At 37.8% G+C, this 21118-nt stretch overlaps 4 protein-coding genes across 5 annotated transcripts; 2 read left to right on the top strand and 2 right to left on the bottom strand.

Annotated features, from left to right (window-relative positions):
* The first annotated feature begins 1021 nt into the window (after positions 1–1021).
* Positions 1022–8768, top strand: LOC311043369 (5'-AMP-activated protein kinase subunit beta-1-like). 2 transcript variants are annotated; one of them, XM_084054593.1, is made up of 8 exons: positions 1022–1092; positions 3643–3819; positions 4103–4272; positions 4928–5021; positions 5270–5384; positions 6051–6184; positions 6895–6963; positions 7428–8768. In XM_084054593.1, exons 2-8 carry the CDS (start codon positions 3682–3684, stop codon positions 7503–7505), a joined length of 798 nt encoding a protein of 265 aa, XP_083910719.1. In that variant the 5' UTR covers positions 1022–1092; positions 3643–3681; the 3' UTR covers positions 7506–8768. The 2 variants fall into 2 exon arrangements, with proteins under 2 accessions (XP_083910719.1, XP_083910718.1); XM_084054592.1 differs by having other exon boundaries at positions 1030–1092; positions 3640–3819.
* A 518-nt stretch (positions 8769–9286) lies between these two features.
* Positions 9287–10214, bottom strand: LOC311044086 (phospholipase A2-like; the record flags this gene model as incomplete). The annotated part of the gene is made up of 3 exons (XM_084055507.1): positions 9287–9408; positions 9717–9844; positions 10063–10214. 3 exons carry the CDS (start codon positions 10212–10214, stop codon positions 9287–9289), a joined length of 402 nt encoding a protein of 133 aa, XP_083911633.1.
* A 2873-nt stretch (positions 10215–13087) lies between these two features.
* Positions 13088–14931, bottom strand: LOC311043581 (phospholipase A2-like). Its single transcript, XM_084054887.1, has 4 exons — positions 14680–14931; positions 14124–14280; positions 13800–13927; positions 13088–13413 (listed from the first exon to the last, which is right to left on the bottom strand). Exons 1-4 carry the CDS (start codon positions 14903–14905, stop codon positions 13289–13291), a joined length of 636 nt encoding a protein of 211 aa, XP_083911013.1. The 5' UTR covers positions 14906–14931; the 3' UTR covers positions 13088–13288.
* Positions 14932–17819: 2888 nt separating this feature from the next.
* Positions 17820–18356, top strand: LOC311044085 (protein tyrosine phosphatase type IVA 2-like; the record flags this gene model as incomplete). Its single annotated transcript, XM_084055506.1, has 1 exon — positions 17820–18356. The coding sequence occupies one exon, from the start codon at positions 17820–17822 to the stop codon at positions 18354–18356; it is 537 nt and encodes a 178-aa protein (XP_083911632.1).
* Between the last annotated feature and the right edge of the window lie 2762 nt (positions 18357–21118).

Genomic DNA, 21118 nt, shown 5'->3' with positions numbered 1-21118 from the left:
GTAGGTGTGTGTACACTTTTACACCTGTTATTTTACACCTATGAAGGCCCTTCTCTGAACATGCCACTAAATAGTGAAACCGGAGAGCCGTGAGAGCCTGAGGGAAGTGAAGTAGGTGTGATAGCTCAATGACAATTGTTGCTGAGCTTTCAATGCCCGTTATGGCCAATGAAAGCACAAATATTGGCACAGATATAAGTCTTTAAGGTCTTAACCCTCATCCAAATTGAATTCTGAGTGGTTTTAGTGGTGGAAAGTAACTAAATTATGTACATTTACTTAAGTACTGTACTTAAACTTTTGAGGTACTTTTACTTTACTGGATTCTTTTTGTAATACTTTCACTCCACTTAGTCCACTACATCTCAGAGGCAAATATTGTAGGCAACATTTTTACTCCACTACAATTATTTGCAAACTTCAGTTACTAGTGCAGATTTGGATTATCATTACAAAACATACAAAATTAATGTGGAAATGTGGGCACCCAGGAGAGTGGGCACTTTGGTGGGAGCAGAGTGGGCACCAGGAAAACTGGGCACTAGGACGAATGGGCACACCATTAATACCTGCTTGGATTATTTATTTACACTTTCAGTCAAACATATTTAGTCTGTGGTGTCATGTGGTCACACAAACATCTTGTCAATCTGATAAAACAGAAAAAACAGTGGAAATGCTGTCTTAATGCAGGCCTTTCCTGGTGCCCACTCTTCCCTAGTGCCCAGTCTTCCAAATAGATTGTGCCCCATACACTCTCCTACTCCCACTCACCCTTTAATCAACAGTTAAAACAGATCGGCCACCATAGCCTATTTGATACTTTCACACATTTTCTACACGATTTAATTTAAGTTATACTGTTAGAGTTAATGTACCGTAATTAACCTATATTTTACAGTCTATGGAATTAACTCGTTTAATTTTTGTTGTTGTTTTTGTCAAGAGACACTGTCGTAGTATTTACATTTACTACGGAGTCAATTACACGTGAAACAGGAGGCGGAAGAGGTGTGTTTTAAGCTGCGTCAACAATACTGAGCTGACGGCGAGGGGTTTAAAGCGATTTTCAAGCAAACATTGAAATTAAAGGTAAGACAAACTATGACCTCTTATCTGGGGACATTTAGAAAATAAATAATAATCATACGCACGACCGTGACGTTTGGTTTTGCAAATTAATCCGGGAGAGATATTTTGTAACACAAAACGCGGAAACAATGTAACGCTACAGCTTAACAACTTGTTTCCAGTGTGTTGCTGTTGGTCATTTAGCACCTTAGGTTACATAATGAAAGGATACATGTTTGGTGTTAAATGGAGGGTTGATGTGATGTTAATTGTGAGCCCTATAATTGCATGCTATGTATGGAATATCAGCCGTTCTAGGGCAAATGTGATGTAGTGGCTGTAGCCTTTGAATGGGTGAGAAAGGTTTGGAGTTAATGTAGCCCAGGAGGAGCCAGTTGCACCACCTCACACTAAGTTCAAACTAAGCCTAGTTATAGGTTAAATGGCTTTTTAAAAGCCATTTAAATTTGAACTTAGTGAGAACTCGAGTTCACAAGGAGTTCTCACCTTTTAATGCTATGGACCAGGAGCCAGTTAAATTGAATTGGCTTTTATTATTTTAAGTGAAGTGTGATTCAGTGGTTGTGTAGCCTATGAATGGATGTAGCTCTGGTCCATAGTGCTTTGGTGGGTTGTGATTAGCCTTAGAATGGGTGATGTTCCATACACTGTATTTCAGCCACGTTGAACACTCATCCAATAATCCAATAATTAATGGAGCTCTTCATCTACTACAACAGAAAACGAGTATGTAGTTAATATAGCCTAACTAAAATGCCTCTACTATCCCACAAGATTCACACGGATTTCACACAGTTGCACTAAACACATGTAAACTTAATTCCACGAGCACATAAGTATTGTTACGACCCAGCCTAGGGGTCACACAACACAAAAATGGACTCCCTCCTACCTAATCCCCATATATAGGCAGCCAACACCAGTTGAAAATCCAAAGTACAGTGGTTTATTTTACGGGTCACAAAACATACATGGGTAAATTACCTCAGAGTGGGCTCCTGACCTCCTGTACATAAAATGCTTAACTAAAAGAAAACCTATGCTTATCTTTACCAAACCCAAAACAAACACAGGTACCTTACCTAACATAAACTAAAGAAACACATGATCAAATTTAGAACACAAAAGAAAGGACACCCACCCCTACATTACCAAGACTGCAACCCATGTTAACAGTGACACCTCTAAAATACTGTCAAGGCTAAAACCACCAGATTGTTGTGGTTACTGGTTGGGACACTGACAGGAGACAGCCTGGTCACAGGAGCCAATCACCAGCAGGCTCCACCTAGTAATCAGCCAGTCACACTCAGCCGCCACTCATTCACCATTCACACCACCTGGTACCCATCAGTCACTTCTGACCACTCATTCACATGCATGGGCACGCACACACACACACACACACACACACGCACGCACGCACACGCACACGCACGCACACCAATGAGGGAAAAATATATATACACAGGGCAACACACAGTAAAATATATAATCTGACCCTAGGGTCATAACAGTATAACACACAAACTGACCACTAACCGCAACGCACCTGTCAATGTGTGTGTCCCATACTGTATGCGCTAAATTAAGTGAAGTGTAGTGCTGTTGTGATCGTGAATGAATGCCATGCAGTCACACAGAATGTGGTCTGTGTGATTGATCTTGTGGAAAAGTGGAAATATTTTACAAAAAAATGCTTACACGTTTTCCACCAGAACTTTAAAATATAGGTATTATGGGCTTGAGCTATTCTATATCTGACAAGAGCTGACCCCTATTGCAGCAATTAATTATTGGGTGAGTGAGTATATACAGAGCAGCATTACAGATTAGAATGACACCTAGATGAATCCCTCCAGGAAAATGCATTTAGTGTTCTATTTCTGTGTATGGAATACATCAACCGTACTAGGGCCAAGTTGTGATGTGAAGGACTGTGTTATAGGAGGGTTGTTGTTGTGAATGATGTGATGTTTGGTGTTTTTAACCCATTAAGACGAAGCCGATTATACAAATTCTTCTAAATCCTAACAGTTTTCGGAAAAATATACTGTACGTTTCTATGTCAGTGGTGCACAAACCTTTTCATGTCAAGGACCCCCAGAATGATATGTATTTGGCTGCAGACCCCCATCTCCAAATATCTGTGTTCCAGGGACCCCCAGAAGCAAAGATTTGAGTTAAAAATGTTCACTTTAAGAAGATTTGTGCCAGGTTTCAAGATTTTTCTAAAATAGCAGATCTACAAGCTCATGGCGTGGCACGGAGTGAAGCGCTATGAGCTTGTATATCTGCTATTTTTGAATAACCAAAGTATAAAATAATGGTTAAAGTGGTTAAGGTATAGCTAAAATCTAAAATGACACAGATGCTTTGATGCTTTTCGGGTTTTAAAGGGTTAAAGGGATAGTTCTCTTGGCTTAGGAATGTGACAAAAACTAAAACATATCCGTGAATTCAAGTCTCCATGGGGTGACTAATCGATAGAAAAAAATGTATTCTTTGGGTGAACTATCCCTTTAATGTTGATGTGTTGTGTGCCAGCAGTGGCTGTGGCCTGTTGACGCCACACTACACGGAGAGGAGATGGGGAACAGCAGCAGTGACCGAGGCGGTCAGGGAGAAAAATATCGAGATGGGCAGCACGGTGCCAAAGAGCCACGCTCCAACATCCTGATGGACAGCACGGAGGACGCAGACCTTTTCCAAAGAGAAGATGCAAAAGTATTTATGAGTAATAATAATTAACGACACGTTATCCAACTGGTTCACATTGCATTGCTGAAATGTTTGGTGTAATGTCTTGACATATATACGTCTGATTTGTGTGTGTTTTGTTAATTGATATAATCATGGGTATTATTGGGTCTTATGTGCTTGTCCAGTGTTTATCCTGAGAACAGTGAGAGAAATTCCAAGCTGACCTGGAAGCTATCTGTTTACAAGTTCCATTATTGCACAGATATTGGTTCTACAAACTCAAAAATTATGCTTTGCTCCTGTCCAGGCTCCACAGGAAATACAAGAGTTCCTGGCCTGGCAACAGGACTTGGAGAGTGAGAATAAAAGTTCAACACAAGCTAGGCCCACTGTTTTCAGATGGACAGGGGGTGCCAAAGAAGTGTTTGTGTCTGGTTCTTTTAACAACTGGGCTACCAAGATCCCACTAAATAAAAGGTAGTGGGATACAGAATTATTATAAGATACTACATATCGTTGCTATCGGGCGTAAACCTTGTATGTACAAAACCATTACTTTTCAGGAAATGGAAAAAATAACCTGTGTTCCAATGTATCCGATGTAGTTATTATAGTCACAATCTCTTGTTAAAGGTAGGGTAAGTGATTTACTTAGGTTGAAATAAGTGTTTAAATACAGTAGCTCTATATTCTGATATACTCATACTCATTGCTTTAGAGTCTTTGTTCAGTAAAAGGAGTCTCCCATGTCTCTCCAGCTCTTTATTAAACAGAAAATGCCTTTTCAGTGCTCTCTCCTGATTGGCTTAAATGTTGTCACCTACCTGAAAATGTGCTATATTCTGTTTACTATAGAGCTGGAGAGACATCTGTGACCGAATAAACGCTCTGTAGCAATGATTACTATCAGAATATAGTACTTTAACCTTTTTACCCCCCAAAAAAAAAAATATATATAAAATATCACTTACCCTACCTTTTTAATGGAGAGAAAAAATATATATATTATGGAGATACAAGGTTTCTTACTGACAGCGATGATATGTCAGGAATAATCTGAATTATGGCTTTTGATACGTTTATTTCCTTCCCTTTCTTTTTTTCGTTTTTATGTGATGTCTGTGAACTACAGTCAGAGCAACTTTGTGGCTATCGTTGACTTACCAGAGGGGGAGCACCAGTATAAACTATGCGTGGATGGACAGTGGACCTTGGATCCCAATGGAGTGAGTTGAAAGTTTTGTCTTTGTTTTATTACATGCACTTATATGAACATGTTATTGTTTGCTGTATAGCAAAATCACCAATGGAAAAGGCTTATTTATCTTGCATGTAAATAGGATTTAAGATTTTGACATTGAGGTTGATCATGTCAGACTGAAGACAGACAAGTTTCATACTTTACACATACTAGTTCTCCAATCTGAGTTTGCATTTTTATTCACTTAATATCAACATTTGATTTCCCTTCTAGGCTGTGACGACTGCCAAAACCGGAACAATCAATAATGTAATCCAGGTGAAGAGAACAGACTTTGAAGTTTTTGATGCCCTCAGGCTTGACTCACAGGAAACTGCAGATATTTCAGGTACAGACCCTGATCTGTGTTTGCATATGCTGCAAATATCACAGTATTGTTTGTTTTTTTACCAAATACCTCGATCGATATTGTGGGACTGATTATTGGCGCTACAAAATATTCACAAAATGAGATTTTTCATAAATAATCATCAGTAACTCCTATATAATAAAATGCTTAGAACAGCTAGAAAAGTCAGTTAAGTTGAGAAAGTTATCACTTCAGTGTAATGCAGCCTTTAAAACCTAACCAGGAAAAGACAACACTTGTTGCATATCACGTTATTACGATATCCCAAATCCCACATGATGATCTAGTCTCCCATCACAATATCAATTTAATATTGATATATTGCCCAGCCCTATTCTATAGGTTCAAGTTGGTCTTTATTGTTACCTTTATCTTGTGTACAAGCATTGTACACAAACACAAATATTTTTGTTTGGCTTCTTCAGACATCTACAAATGTAAACATATTATGTAGGATCTAATGTACACATTATGAGCATGAAAAAGCATCAAACACTAGTAATTGTGGTGCAAATCCGTAACAAGTCCATTAGAATTCACCAGTACCGTTATTTCTTTATTCAAAGACCTTTGATAACCTGTAAACTTCAATGATTTGAAGTGCTGTTGTATACTAGTGTTGATGAAGTGATTGTACTTTTCCAGACTTGTCCAGTTCCCCTCCCGGCCCCTACCACCAGGATGCATATATAATGAAGACGGAGGACAAAGTTAAGAGTCCTCCTATCTTACCACCTCACTTGCTCCAAGTACTGCTAAACAAGGACACAGGCATTTCTGTAAGTGTGCATTTGCTGCTGGAACACACTAACTCTAAAATGAAAAATCCAACAACTGGAAAATGGCTATTTTTGGAAATGTAACAGTTTTAGGGTTACTATTACAAGTCACCCTAATGCCGGACTCTAGAAGAAAAAAAAATGTATGCATTATCCAGACGGATACAGCAAAGAGAGAGAGATGGGAAATGTGGACAGAGAGCAGGGGAGTGACATGCATCAAATTGTAAAGTAAATCAGAGACTCAGGCATTAGAACCCATGTGGTACGCACCCTAACCACTCGGCTATCAGGTCGCCCCAAATGTCTGGAATATTTGCATCTCAAGCTACAATGTATGAATTAACTGGCCAGAAGTAGGTAGACAGGGGAGGCAGATGTAAACAAAGATGTCTGTATACTTTTGTCTTGAAGGCACCTGAATCTAAACGCATCACGTTACCAGATATTCTCTGTCAAACCATATTTCTCCTCCGATTGTCAGGGAGAAAAGTGGCTAATTTCTTCTCTAGTTTGAGCTAGTTTGATGATCTTTTTCTTAAAAAAAATAAAAAAAATAAAAACATTCTTAAGCTTTATTTGATAGACAGTTGAGAGAGACAGAAAATGCACCCATGTGGTATGCACCCTACTAACAGATCGATCATGAGTTGCAGACATATTGGTAAAATCATTTTGTCATATTTTCCCTTCCTCTGTATCTTTCCTAGTGTGACCCCACCCTGCTTCCAGAGCCTAACCATGTGATGCTCAATCACCTGTATGCTCTTTCCATCAAGGTAAGCTTCAGAAAAAAAGCTTTAGTTTAGAGGATGAAGACTATCTGACAAAAAGTATATTTCAGAAGTCAACTGCATAGCACACCCCATAAAAAGGCCATATAACCGTGTGGTAGTATGAAGCCTGATTTATACTTAGTCATACAACAGAGACGCATGTTGAAAACGTTTACAATGCGTGATTATGCGTCACATCTGTGAGCTTGTAGATCTTCTGTTTTCAGTGAGTGACAGTTATATGATGTAGTATAAAAATAGCAAAACGGAGAAGGATGCTAGAATGTCACTGACATAAAAAAAGCTAAAACAACAAGCAATGTTGCCCTGTATATATGCGGCATCTAAAGAATGCTACCCTGCACGGCATCTGAAGCATTTTGCTGATGATCACATCGAAAAGGATTTTAAATGATATGCTGTACTCTTGTACCAACCTAAACACTCTAAATTTGTTTGTATTTCAGGATGGGGTGATGGTTCTCAGTGCAACCCACCGTTACAAAAAGAAGTATGTTACGACACTCTTGTACAAACCAATATAATCTGTAATTCCATATATTATTCCACTTTAAATGAAATGCATTGCATTTTTACATTGTTATATTTTACAAATTTATACATTTCTATTTTGTTTTAAATACTCTATAGAGTAGAACTCGACAGTTTATATACTTACTGGGCGATTGAGTTGTACTCCGTCACTGACTGTGCCTCTTCGAAACCTATAATTATATTCCACATACTGTATATTTTTGTTTTAAATACTCTATAGAGTAGAACTCGATAGTTCATCTGTGTATCAAGCGATGCAGTTGTACTCCGTCACAGACTGTGCCTCTTTGAAACTTATATATGTTTTGAAATGGTGTGCTTTTGCTAAATGGAAGAATAGCAGTATATTATGTTATTGATTTACCACTGCTAGAACAAAGAATTCAGATGTTAATCATTTCCCAGTCCAGTGTCTTTCCATACTGTATGTAATTCACTCATCCTGGATGTTCACAGGGAATGATTTAAAATCGTACAGAAAGATTTAATAACAAAAAAAAATCACAGCCAGTAATGTTGTATCTTATAAAATGTTATGATCTAACTGGAGTTATAAGCGTTCCATTTCAAAATGCTGTATATTCATGTTAAAACTGTTATCTAGTGTTTACTATTCAACATAGAAAATAGTTGAATCTACAGTAAGATGACCATATCCTGTGTCTGAAGGACTCAAGTGTGATAATACCTTGAATAATATGCAGTTTTATATGCAGTATTGCATTCGGTGACTTTTACTTTGATGCCAATAAATCTGTGTCACTCTTTAAAAAGGTGAATGTGTCGTTTTGGAACCAACCTTTTTATTATTAGTAGTGTTGTTCATTTATTTATTTATTGGAAACTTAAATAGTAAAAGGCTTTTCCATTCCAACACATTCTGCACATTTTACTTATTCACACTCACTCAAAACTAGCCACTTATGCCCCATTAAAAAGATCTACAAGTTCACGTGTTGCACCGCAATGTGTTGTGAGCTTTGAATAGTTTTGAACATTTTATCATATTTTATAACATCTCTGGCTATAATGACGTGCAAAAAATAGGAACACCAGGGAGAAAGTGGTTAATTGGTCAATGTCAGCAACACATAATGATGTGACAACAGACAATGCTTGTCATTTCTGAATTTTCATACTAACGTCTTGACCTTGATTTGTACATTTTTATGTTATCTTGAGACAAGCACTGCTGTTATTAATGTTTAATTGGAATATTTCTATGCCTGAACAAAGATTCGAGGACATTGTCTATATATAAACCTTGTGCAAAGGTGAATTATTTTCAGTGTGAACATCAATATTTGTTTCTTATGTAATTATGTGTAATTAGAAAGTAACTACAATTCTAGAATCAAAAATACTCCAAATACTTAACAGGCTTTAGACAAACTCTGTTCCAAATATATTTTGTCAAATTCTCACAATAAATGGCAAACAAAGGGTTACAGTTTTGTCAACACTGTTACGTTTCATAAAATCAACTAAATTGACTTGGCCATATTAACATTACATTTCAAGCTGTAATAGTGAGGTAAGTACAGTCACAGGTACAGATACATGAGTGGTAGTTTGTCATATCTGACTAAAGAAACAAAATGTCATTTCACATGTGTTTTTATTTGGATTGCTACTGTTGAACAACATAAATTGATTTATTTTGCCAAGATTTAAGATTGAAGACAAAGGAAAAACAGAATTCTCTATTCTCAAAAATGATGTCAAATACCCTTAATAATTAATTTGATTACTTATTAAGGCATGATTTTGCTCAGTTCACACAAAGCGATTGGTCTATGTTCTTGTTTTCGGGATTGTACGTAGCCTTGGCAAAGCAGTGGGCTACCTCTCGATCACACTCGCACACAGCAGCCTGGCACTTCTTATTGGTATCTGCAGACACAGATTTGGTAAGGGGGTAGTAAGGTATAGCATATGCCAGCAATGACATTGTTATTTGATACACTGTTTATATAATATGAATTGTATGAGCTTCTGCTTAAATATAAATAGAAGTACATGAGTGAATGAATTGCTTATATCAAACCCCAAACTCTAGTGCCGTTACTGGCATGCCATAATAAGCCAGAAATGCAGTCTTGAATAATGCTAGGCTATTCAATTCAACATTACACCAACACTACTCTGAATTAAAATGTATTTCAATCATATCAAAGCGCCAATGGTTCAATTAGTGTTACCTGTACAGCTGACTTGTTGGTTGGTGCAGGTATAGTCATAAACCAGGAAATATGGAAGGTCGATAATGGCTGTGCAACCAGGCATCGTTCTGGCTGCATAGTAGCAATCATCATGGGTTTTACAGCACCTGAAAGTTTTGGTGGAACATGTTTTATGCTCCATATCCTCAGTATAGACAATATTTGGATTTTCCTTCATAAAATTAATATTTTGGATATTAATTCAAACTTCAAAATATGATTTATTCTATTTTAGTTAGAATGCTTTCAGCTCCAGCCTGTGTACATCAACTAGTCTAAGCGCAAGATAGCACAGCAGTGGCATTGAACAAATCAAATGTCTTACGTGTCAACCTCATCACGAGGGGCAGCTTTCCCACCAATTCCACACCAGCAGCCATAGTCGTTGTAAGCCAAAGGGTTGGCCCCTGGCTGGGGACACTGGATCATGCGCCCAAACTGCCACAGGGCCTTTGGCAGTAATGCGCCACTGGCCATGCCGGCTAGCAGGGAAACATGATGCAATCAGTATATTATATTATGACTTTATAGTTCAATACAACAGTTGCAGATCTCCTTACGACATTGGTACAGTACAGTCAATTATACTCAAAAAACAACCTATGTGTGAATCTTATGAAGATAATGATAGGCACTTTAAATAAAATGTATTATTATTATTATTATTATTATAAAGTAAGTTTACAAGCGACCTCATGAATTATAGAGAAGTAGTAGTCATAGTCAACACTTTCTTATTATTTTTCTTTTTTTGGTAGAATTATTATAAACCTATTTTGGTAGAAATATTATAAGCCTGATTGTTAAAATAAATGTTATAGCAAAAGAAAGTTTAACCACTTAAACCCTGGAGTCCCTATTTTGAGCATGTCATTATAGGCAAAAACGTTATAAAATGTTTTCAATCAAATGAAAAAAAAAGAAGGAAAAATTTACAAGCTGACAAATCGTTGTGTTACAATGTGTTGTGCGCTTGTACATAGGCTTGTACATACAGTATGAAATAGGGCTTAAGTAGTTAAAGGTACTCATTAAAGTAGTTGTTCACATCAGTCTTACCAGTGAGAAGCAGCAGTGACAGATGGTAGGTGGTGTTCATGGTGAGCTACAGAGCTAGCAGAGAAAAAACACACTTTGGCCAGACCTTTTATATGATGTTTTAGGAGGCTGGAATGGAAATATTAACCCATTCAATGCGGTAACGCATCTCTGTCATTTTACATTTCTTTGGCTATTCAAAAATAGCAGATATACAAGCGCGGTGCCACGCTATGAGCTTGTAGATCTGCTATTTTTTAAGAAATCTTGAAAATGTGTGCAAATCTTTGAATATATATTTTTTTACCATTTGTAAAATATTTTGTTCCTTGGATCCCCAGAAGCAAATATTAGATTTTTCCAAAAAAAATGCAGATATAGCTCATAGCATCGAGTGCTGCGCTATGAGCTTGTAGATCTGCTATTTTTGAATAGCCAAAGTATAAGATAATGGTTTAACTGGTTACACAGATGTGTTCCCGGTCTTAGTGGATTAAGAGATAAGGGGTAAATAACAGGGTTGGCATTATGTCACACAGGGTATTGGGTAATAAAACACTTAAACTCAAGTACTGTAGCTTTGAAGTTATTGAGCTTGACTTAACTAATGCTGTTTTAGGTAATTATATGATTTCACTCCATTATATTTGTCCAATAAGTTACTAGTGTAGTCAATAATAATGTTAAAGAAGTTAAGCAAACAAAGCACATAACCAATTCATCGAAACATATGATTCTTTATTCTTTTTCTTTACTCTTTGAGCAAACAAGCATCAGTGAGACAAAGATGGCTTTAGATTACTATGTGTCTATACTATGTATATATACTGTAGTATTTAGATTGTATGCTTCAAATGAGAAATACTTCCAATCGCAAAAGTATAAAGGATTACATATAATGCAATATTTATATTCATTCATTCATAAAATTAATTCATTGCAAATCAAATACCTTCATTTAAGGGGGAAATTGTAGGTATGAATCTCACTTGCGTAAAGTATTGTGGAATATGTATTGATGTAATGACCATTGATATGTAAACATTACAACATAGTTGTTTTCTTACCACTGTTGTCCTTTGGGATACTAATGCCACAAAATCTGCTTAAATAATCTTGTCCTTATTAATATTTTTTTTGTATTCCCTTGATATCACACCTTGCTTGCTTTTCTTTGTTTAAATGACAGTTCAGTTCCACCAGGCTGCTAGTGGAACATAACATATGTGTACGTTCCCACACATTTCCACACTGAGCTGTGACGTGCACTGGCTGTTTTGTGTAACAAACTAGAATAAATGTACAGTAGTACAAAAACATGCACTTTTACTATACATTGTTTTTCATATCTTCTTAAAATATATATTTTTTGTGAACGTGTGGGGAATAATGACTTTGAAAGGAGGTCATTAGAGTTGTGACCTCCGAAGAAGAATTCTTGGGGATTATAAGACTAGATAGGGGTACAAAAGCATTTATTTAACTTGATAGTGTATTTCCCTTTTTCCATTTGAAAATCTGACATTTTTTTATTTCTTTATTATTATGATTATTATTATGATTATTAGTATTATTTTCTTCTTTCTGAAGCATGAATTAGGCATCAGTTCTCCATCAGTCCAGGCATAAATAAATACACAAATAATGACATTCCAGGCTCTAACTCTCCCCAAGAGCATAATGCCATATGGTCAAAGTGACAAAGAAACCCTAACAGCTAAGAACCTGTAGGCTTGTGTTAATTTGAGTCCACAATAAAAACAATTGGTGTACCTACAGTACCATACCTTCAAGACTTACTATGATGCCAATACATCTGTTTTTGGAACAAGTGTCACTCTTTCAAAATGTGAATGTATAATTTTGAAACCAACCTTTTGATTTCTAACATACAGCTCCCCCTGTTGCACATATGAATTATTCACACTCACTCAAAGTTACAACAAAGAGTTGCTTGTCTATTCTGTATTTTCATACTAACCTTGACCTTGATTTGTAAACATGTGGATGATTAATCTTGAGACAAACACAGTTGCTGTTATGAATGCTTAATTGGAATATGTCCATGGCTGAACAAAGAGCCAAGGACATTGTATAAACCTTGAGCAAAGGTGTAATTATTTTCAAAGTAAATATAAAAAGTTGTTTATGTAATAATACAATTCCTGGAATAAAAATGTTCCATCCAAATACTTAACAGGCTTTAGCCAAACTCGGTTCCAAATATATTGGGGGTCAAAAACTCACAATAGATAACAAATAAAGATTTGCAGTTTTGTCAATACTGTGACATTTCATTAACTCAACTCAGCATTTCATTTCAAGCTGTAATAGTAAGTACAGCTACAGGTACAGAAAAGTGGTAGTTTGTCATAATCTTACAAAAAAAAACAAAATTTCTCAAAATTAATGAAAGCAACAAAACGAAAAATAGAAATATCCAATCTCTAATTATGTCAAATTCCTTTAATTTTCCAGAATGAGTAATTTGATTTTGTTAAGCATGACTTTGCTCATTCGACACAGTGAAGTGATTGGTCTATGTTCTTGTTTTCAGGGTTGTATGTAGCCTGGGCAAAGCAGTGGGCTGCCACTCGATCACACTCGCACGTAGCAGCCTGGCACTTCTCATTGGTATCTGCAGACACAGATTTAGTCAGGGAGTACAAAGGGTTATCATATGCCAGCAATGATATTATATTATACACTATATAATAATATGTATAGTATGAGATTGTGCTTAAACAGTACATGAGTGAATTAATTCCATATCATGTACATTTGGTGGATGCTTCTATCCAAAACTTCTTACCAAGTCATTAATGCATAGCCCTACATTTTTTAGCATGGGTCTGCCCAGTTCAATCAAACCTCTAACTCTAGTGCTGTTACTGGCATTTCATGAGTCAGAAATGTAGTCTTGAATAATGCTATGCTATTCAATTCAACATTACACCAACACGCTGTGGTAAATTGCATTTAGTTTTAAACAGGTCAAAGCGCCAATCATTCAATTAGAGTTACCTGTGCAAGTGACTTGTTGGTTGGCGCAGGTATAGTCATAATCAATGATATATGGAAGGTCGGCAATGGCTTTGCAACCTGGAGCCCTTCTGGCTGCATAGTAGCATCTATCATGGGTTTTACAGCACCTGCAATTATGAGGGGAAAGTCAAACTTTGGAGAACATTTGAATTCTGTATATCCTCAGCATGGAGAATATTCAGATTTTTGTTGAGTTCAAATATATTCTATTTTAGACATAATGCCTGTCAGCTCTGCATCCTGTGTAGGATCTACATCGCCTAGTCTAAGCACCAGTGGCATTTAACAAATCAAATGTCTTACATGTCCACTTCATCAAGAGGGGCACCTTTCCCACCAAATCCACACCAGCAGCCATAGTCGTTGTAAGTCAAAGGGTTGATCCCTGGCTGGGCACACTGGATCATGCCTCCAAATTGCCACAAGGCCTTTGGCAGTAATGCGCCACTGGCCACGCAGGCTAGCAAGAAGACAGTATATTATGACTTTATTGTTCAATACAACAGTTGCAGGTCTTCTCAGGTACTTTCAATGGCACTCTCAAATAATGTATTGTATGACTTTAAAAATATGTGTTTTAAATCAAATGTATTATTAATATTGTAAAAAGAAAAGCATCATAATTTAACAAGCCACCTCATGAATTCTAGAGAAGTTAATTTGCCACAGTCAGCATGCCTGATCGTTGTACGTAAGAGATTTTAACCACTTTGAGTTTTTTAACACATAGCAAAAATGCCTGAGACACATTATGAGCTTGTAGATTTGCTATTTTAGCTATATTTTTGAAAAGTATAAAACAGGATATAAGTGGTTAAAAAGGACTCATTAAAGTACTAGTTGTTCACGTCAGTCTTACCAGTGAGAAGCAGCAGTGACAGATGATAAGTGGTGTTCATGGCTACAGGGTGGGCTACAGATCTAGCACAAAAAACACTTTGACCAGACCTGCTTTTATAGGTGGTCGGTGGATGTGTTAGGGGCTGGAGATAGGAAGAGATAAGGGGTAAATAACAAGAGGGAGTTAGGACACAGAGGGTACTTGTGTAGTTACTTGTTAAAGAAGGTTTGCAAACAAAGCACATAACCAATTCATAAAAATAGATAAATAATGTATTATGTTCTTTACTCTTGGAGCCAACAAGCACCAATGAAGCAAAGTATGAATAGACAGTTTTAGATTTGTCTATACTGTACTGTACTGTAGTACGCATAAACTGTTTGAGTGCATCAAAGAAGTACTTACTATCACAGAATGAAGGATATCATACTATACTATATTTCCATTGCCATTACAATTCATTAACTGGCAAATATAACTATTGAAGGGGAATTGTGTTGGTTGGAATCTCAAATACATAAAGTATTGTGAAATATGTATTCCACTGAGCAATATCAATAATATCTAACACACATTTGTTTTCATCAGTTGTCGTTTGTCTTTTTATTCCCTGATCTGTCTTTTTTATTCCTTGGGCACACCTCCTTGCTTTGCTTTGTTGTCATAACATATGTGTAGGTTCCCATACATGTACATGTTCACACTGAGCTCACGTGTGCTAAGTGTTTTACCATGTTAACGCCATGTTTAATGTTAACATTTAAGAACAGTTGTTAGAAAACAAATATAGGCCTACTTCGTACATATTGTACTTTTTCATATCTTCTTTAAAGACATTGTTTAAACATGCACATCCTATAGGCTGGGAAAGGTATGTCAACTTGTAGGGTACTATGACTTTAATTAAGAATGACAAAAGAGATTTCAAAGTACTTCAGAAAAATAGTTTTGGTTGATTATAAGATTAGATAGGGGTACAAAAACATGTCTCAATACTTAAAACAACCCTGGTGCCCCTTTTCTGGGGTGAAAATAGTAGATCTACAAACTCACATTTTTCCACAGTCAGGCAGATTATGCACAAATGAAAGACATTCCATGCTCCAACACGCCACAGGAATATGTATTATATTATAATATGTTTACAACACTGCGATTCCTGTTGATTGTGTGTCTTATCAATGTAGTTTAAAAGCATGGAAAAGTGTTTCTTACACAATTGTTAATGGAATCATACAGCATATCCAATAGCATATCTGTTGCCATGAACCTACCAGAGCTGGCGAAAACTTCTGGGAACTCAGATTACCATGAACCTTAATAAGAACAAAAAAAACTAGAAAAATGTGCTTGGAGCACAGGTCTCCGCCAGGCCAGGTAGCTTAATGTGGGCCAGCAAAGTAAAAGAAAACACATGGAAATGGGTGTGGCTTATTTTGGGACTTGCGTAATAATCCAAGGATTCCAAAGGGAAAATTATTTAAATTGTATAACCTACGGTTCAAGAGCTATAGGGCAAAACGTGAATCTAGACTACCACCATGAGGCCGATTTAAAAAATGTAGGGTGGCATTTCTTTCTTGGCCTAGTCACTAGGCCAAGAAAGAAATGCCACCCTACATTCCCAAGTGGGAATGTGCGTGCAAAGTTTCATGATTGCGTTCGTGATTTGAGGCATTTTGTTCAAATTGGCCACTACTGCAAACTTTGAAATCCCCCCAAAAAATCAGGATGGAATATAAAAATCAGGATTTTTAGATTCTACAGTATGGGTGCAATTTAGGTTTATTTAGTTACTTTGAATTATTTTAAAGGATTTTATGAACTTTTTAGTAGTTATAGTTACATGTGTTACTTTTTACTTACTTTAATTACATTTAAATATTTTTACTCCATATAGTTAATTAAAAGTATTTATATTCAAGTTTGTACTTTCAAGTATTTGTACTCAGTTTAGTGACTTTGAAGTACTTTTACTTACTTTTCTGACTTTTGATATTTGTACTAATTGTAATTACATTTTGGTATGTTTTACTCATTTTAATTACATTTAAGTATTTGTACTCTTTATAATAACTTTTAAGTATTTTTACTCAATTTATGTACTTTAAAGTATTCTTGACTCATTTTAACAACTTTTAAGCATTTGCACTCATTTTAAGTACTTTAAAGTATTTTTACTCAATGTATTTACTTTTAAGTATTTTTACTCATTTTAACAACTTTTAAGTATTTCTACTCATTTTAGGTACTATTAAGTATTTTTACTCAATTTAAATACTCTTAAGTATTTTTACTCAATTTATTTACTTTAAAGTATTTTTACTCACTTTATTCACTTTAAGGTATTTTTTACTCTTTTTATCAACTTTTAAGTATTTTTACTCAATTTATTTACTTTGAAGTACTTTTAATCGTTTTAACAACATTCCATATATGGACACATACTGATGACATCAGCGATCTCCATGTATAGGCATAAAAGGAACACAGGCAGATAGACAGACTGTATACAGATAGGCCTACAGAGTTCTCCATATATGGTCATAGGGGGAATATCTCTCCAAGGTGTACAACTTCTTTGTTTGTTGAGGTTGCCATGGTTACGCAATATTTCCGATTGAGGGGTAGGCTGTATCTCGACGGGCAGGGGGCTGAATTAGGCATAATAGTTTGTTGATCAGGTTGCCATGGTTACGCCTGTACGCAGTATTTCCAACCAGCACACTTGAACAGTGAGTGGAGTGGACCTCCGTGATTGGTCAAGATCTGACTTCATATTTGATGACACAAGATAAGAGACAGCTATAAGAGCGCGATACTTGAAGGAAGAAGAACACAACAACAACGACAGATCACTATTAAAGTTGCATTATTTGCTTTCTACGGTACAATTACGGGTTCTCTAAGTTCAATCAGCTTTATTGTTTCTAATGTTTACACTAGAAACACGCTCACCTCCAACAGGTTAATCAGCACTCCACAGCTGGACTACGAGCCCAAGAAACCACCTTGACTCCAGCAACACCTGAGATTCAAAGGGGGCTCCCTGTGAATTTCCAACGTAGTCCTTTGACCAGACTTTTGCTCTGCTCTTGTACCAGCCGGATAAGAGGTCTTGCCTTTCTGCTTTCCTGACAGCCAATCAATTATTTTGAATGGACCGTCATATTGCCATGATGAACCAGCCTGCAGTTGAGATTGCCTATGAGCGGATGAGGTTCCTCATCACCCACAACCCCACCACTTACACGCTCAAAAGGTTCACAGAGGAGCTGAAGAGATTTGAGGTGAACACACTAGTGAGAGTGTGTGACCCAACCTACGACAAAGCTACAGTCGAGAAGGAAGGAATCCCGGTCCTGGACTGGCCCTACGATGATGGCAATACCCCTCCCACACAGATTGTTGAGGACTGGCTCAACCTACTGAAGACAAAGTTCTGCGAGGAGCCCGGCTGCTGCATCGCAGTCCACTGTGTGGCGGGCCTGGGCAGAGCTCCGGTCTTAGTGGCCTTAGCCCTCATCGAATGTGGGATGAAGTATGAGGATGCAGTACAGTTCATAAGGCAGACGAGACGCGGAGCCTTCAACTCCAAACAGCTTCTTTACCTCGAGAAATACAGGCCCAAAATGCGCCTGCGCAGCCTGCACTCACGGTTCAAGAATGGCAGCCACAACTGCTGTGTGCAGTAGGCCATGTAATAATGCAAATTAACAGAAAGCTAGCTGTCAAGTAATTATTGTAGTGATTTGTTAACATGGCATCGTGGTAAATTGATCACACAAGAGCACAAACAGATGATTAATTGAACAAAAGAGTCCAGAGGAATTCACCAAGTTGATTCAATTAAATCGGGCGATGCCCGTGTTAGGAACTCATGCCCCTCCGGTTATGCAATATCTGTTGTAGCTATTACCCATGGTCAGAATACCTGTTGTACCCATTGTCAGAGTACCAGTTGTCATAGTACTTGGAGGCCAGTCTATGACATCATATTGAAGACATCAGGGATCTCCATATAAGGGCATAAAAGGGAAACAGACAGAAGATAAAGGATCTCTGTATATATAGGCATAAAAAGGACAGAGAGAGAAGATACAGATAATTTGTGCATTTATAGACGCGAGGCTGATGCACTGGGGGCGCATGTCCCTTGAGCTATGGCGTCAGTACTATGATGTCATATTGATGACATCAGGACTCTCCATTTATGCCGGACAGATGAAATCTCCATATATGGGCATAAAAGGGACACATACAGATTGATGACATCAGGGATTTCCATGTACAGCTTATAGATCTGCAGATTGATCTATATTTTTAGGAGGACCAACTTCACACCAGACACAGCACTCCCTCGGTTGATACACATTGAGATTGAAGTTGAAGTCGGTCGGTTCTTGAGATGGGTAAAGGACAGGTACGCAGACTTTTGGAGTCCATCCTAATTCTTTTTTCAGCCTGCAAACATTTTTTACACAATCTGCAATTCTTTTTAGAAATTGCTCTTACATTGTCTTGGTTTTATATTTGCAATTATCCCTTCAATATTTTCTTTGTTCTTAAATTGTTTTATTTTAAACACAATGATGTTGATGACATTGTATACTGTAAATGAGTTAAATTACTGTAATGTGTAATCTCAAGAATAAAAATAAAACTTGAATGATTCATGGTATTGGAGTGTTACTTTTTTGCACACAGAACGGCACAGATCTGGAGAGGTTCCCCTGCAATTGCAGTAATGTCTTCCTCCTTTCACTTATTTCAATTCACTTTCAGTTGAGGTTTAAATAGCCTTAGGTCGGCTGTATTCACAGACTATGATTAACATGGCAGTCTATAGCTTTTGGCAGGAATGTAAAGACACTTAGTCCATAAACAAAATGTGTGTATATAATCTTTCCACAGTTCTTTAAATCTCACTGGAGTGAATACTACGTGTACAGTACATGCACGTTGTCTATCCCCACACACCATTAATCACATTGGCCAGACTTCTGTGGGTTTCTGGGGATTTGATCAGTATGATCTGCCTCCCCCTCCCCTTCAGCCCTGTCTATCGGCAGCAACAGTTGTAGCAGTGTAACGTCAACACAGCGACTAACCAGATGGCTGCTATGCCTTCAAGTGAGCCTAGTAGTAGCAGCCAAGCAGCATGTACTGGCACTCTTGAGGAGGAGACGGCAGCAGGATCTAGCCAGTCGCCCCACTGACTGCCTGATGGTAGCTGTGCACCTGATGATGGACACAGGTTTTGTTCCGCAGGGTTCTGAACATCAAGCTTGGTGAGATGCTCAGTAGGTGGGAGGACATGCTTCATTGCCACTTGCATTACGGCTATCCTCTCTGAGAACAGCCACACTATGGTTGTCACTGTGTTCATGGAAACTATGCTTGTTATCAATTCTACTTTGAAGATAAATGAGACAAAGCTGTCCTCGGTTAGCAGACACTTTCACAGCACCACGATAGACTCCACCCTGTGGAAGACTCCTAGAACCACCACAACTTCCAGAGATGACACTGGAAAGATCTTTACAATTAGAGTACAAGTTGTTTTCCTGGATGGTGAGGACTTAGACCCACAGTCAAACTCAGGTTCTGGCCGCTACGCTACCCTCACACCTACAGTACGTGGCACCGCCGATCCAACCAATATGTCTGAGTCTGTGCTCAGGAATGTGTCAAAAACTAAAAAATCTCCATGAATTCAAGGCTTCATGGAGAGTGTAATTGATAGAAAATAAGTAATTTTTGGGTGAACTATTCTTTTAAGTGTCTTGTTCAGGGACACTTTGACACATTGTTGAGGCCTGGGATCAAACCTGGGATTTATGGCTTGCCAGGCAGGCTCTCTAACCATTCAGCTATGGCCACATCATCAGCAGAGATTCTAACGCAGTTCTACTCTCTAACAGTAATGGGGTTTCGCCTCACAGCTAGAAGGTCCTGGGTTCGATTCCCGCCAGGGACGCTGTGGGCGCTGGGGGCGTGTTCTCTCCTCCACGTCATCGGCGCCCATACCCTAGGTGGGGTTGGTGAAAGGGCCTACTCTGTGTGGAGTTTGCATGTTCTCCCCGTGTCTCCTAGGGTAGTTAATACCCTCACAAAAACATGTAGTAATCCTGGTCACTATACTGCCTCCCCCTGGTCAGCCGGGGCGCCTGATGGAGGAGAAGGGAACTGGTTGGAATAACGTGTTCCTTCCACGCGCTATGTCCAACCAGGGAAACTCCCCCCTGTCGGGTGATAAGAAGCGGCCTGCTTGCTCCTCATGCATTGAAGGAGGCATGAGCTTCAGCTTGGGCTCTCCCTAGGCTGGCAGAGGGTAGGTAGTGCCCAGGATTACATAGGCAATTGGCACTGGGTGAAAAAATGTGGGTTACAAAATCGTGGGATAAAAATTATTTAAAAAAAAAGAAAAAAAAAAAAGAAAAAAAAAGTAATGGGG

The sequence above is a fragment of the Gymnoscopelus microlampas genome (assembly GCF_963454915.1).
Source record: "Gymnoscopelus microlampas genome assembly, chromosome: 4".
Classification (NCBI taxonomy): Eukaryota; Metazoa; Chordata; class Actinopteri; order Myctophiformes; family Myctophidae; genus Gymnoscopelus; species Gymnoscopelus microlampas.
Note: the sequence above shows the minus strand (reverse complement) of the source record. Positions and strands in the feature narration are given on the sequence as shown.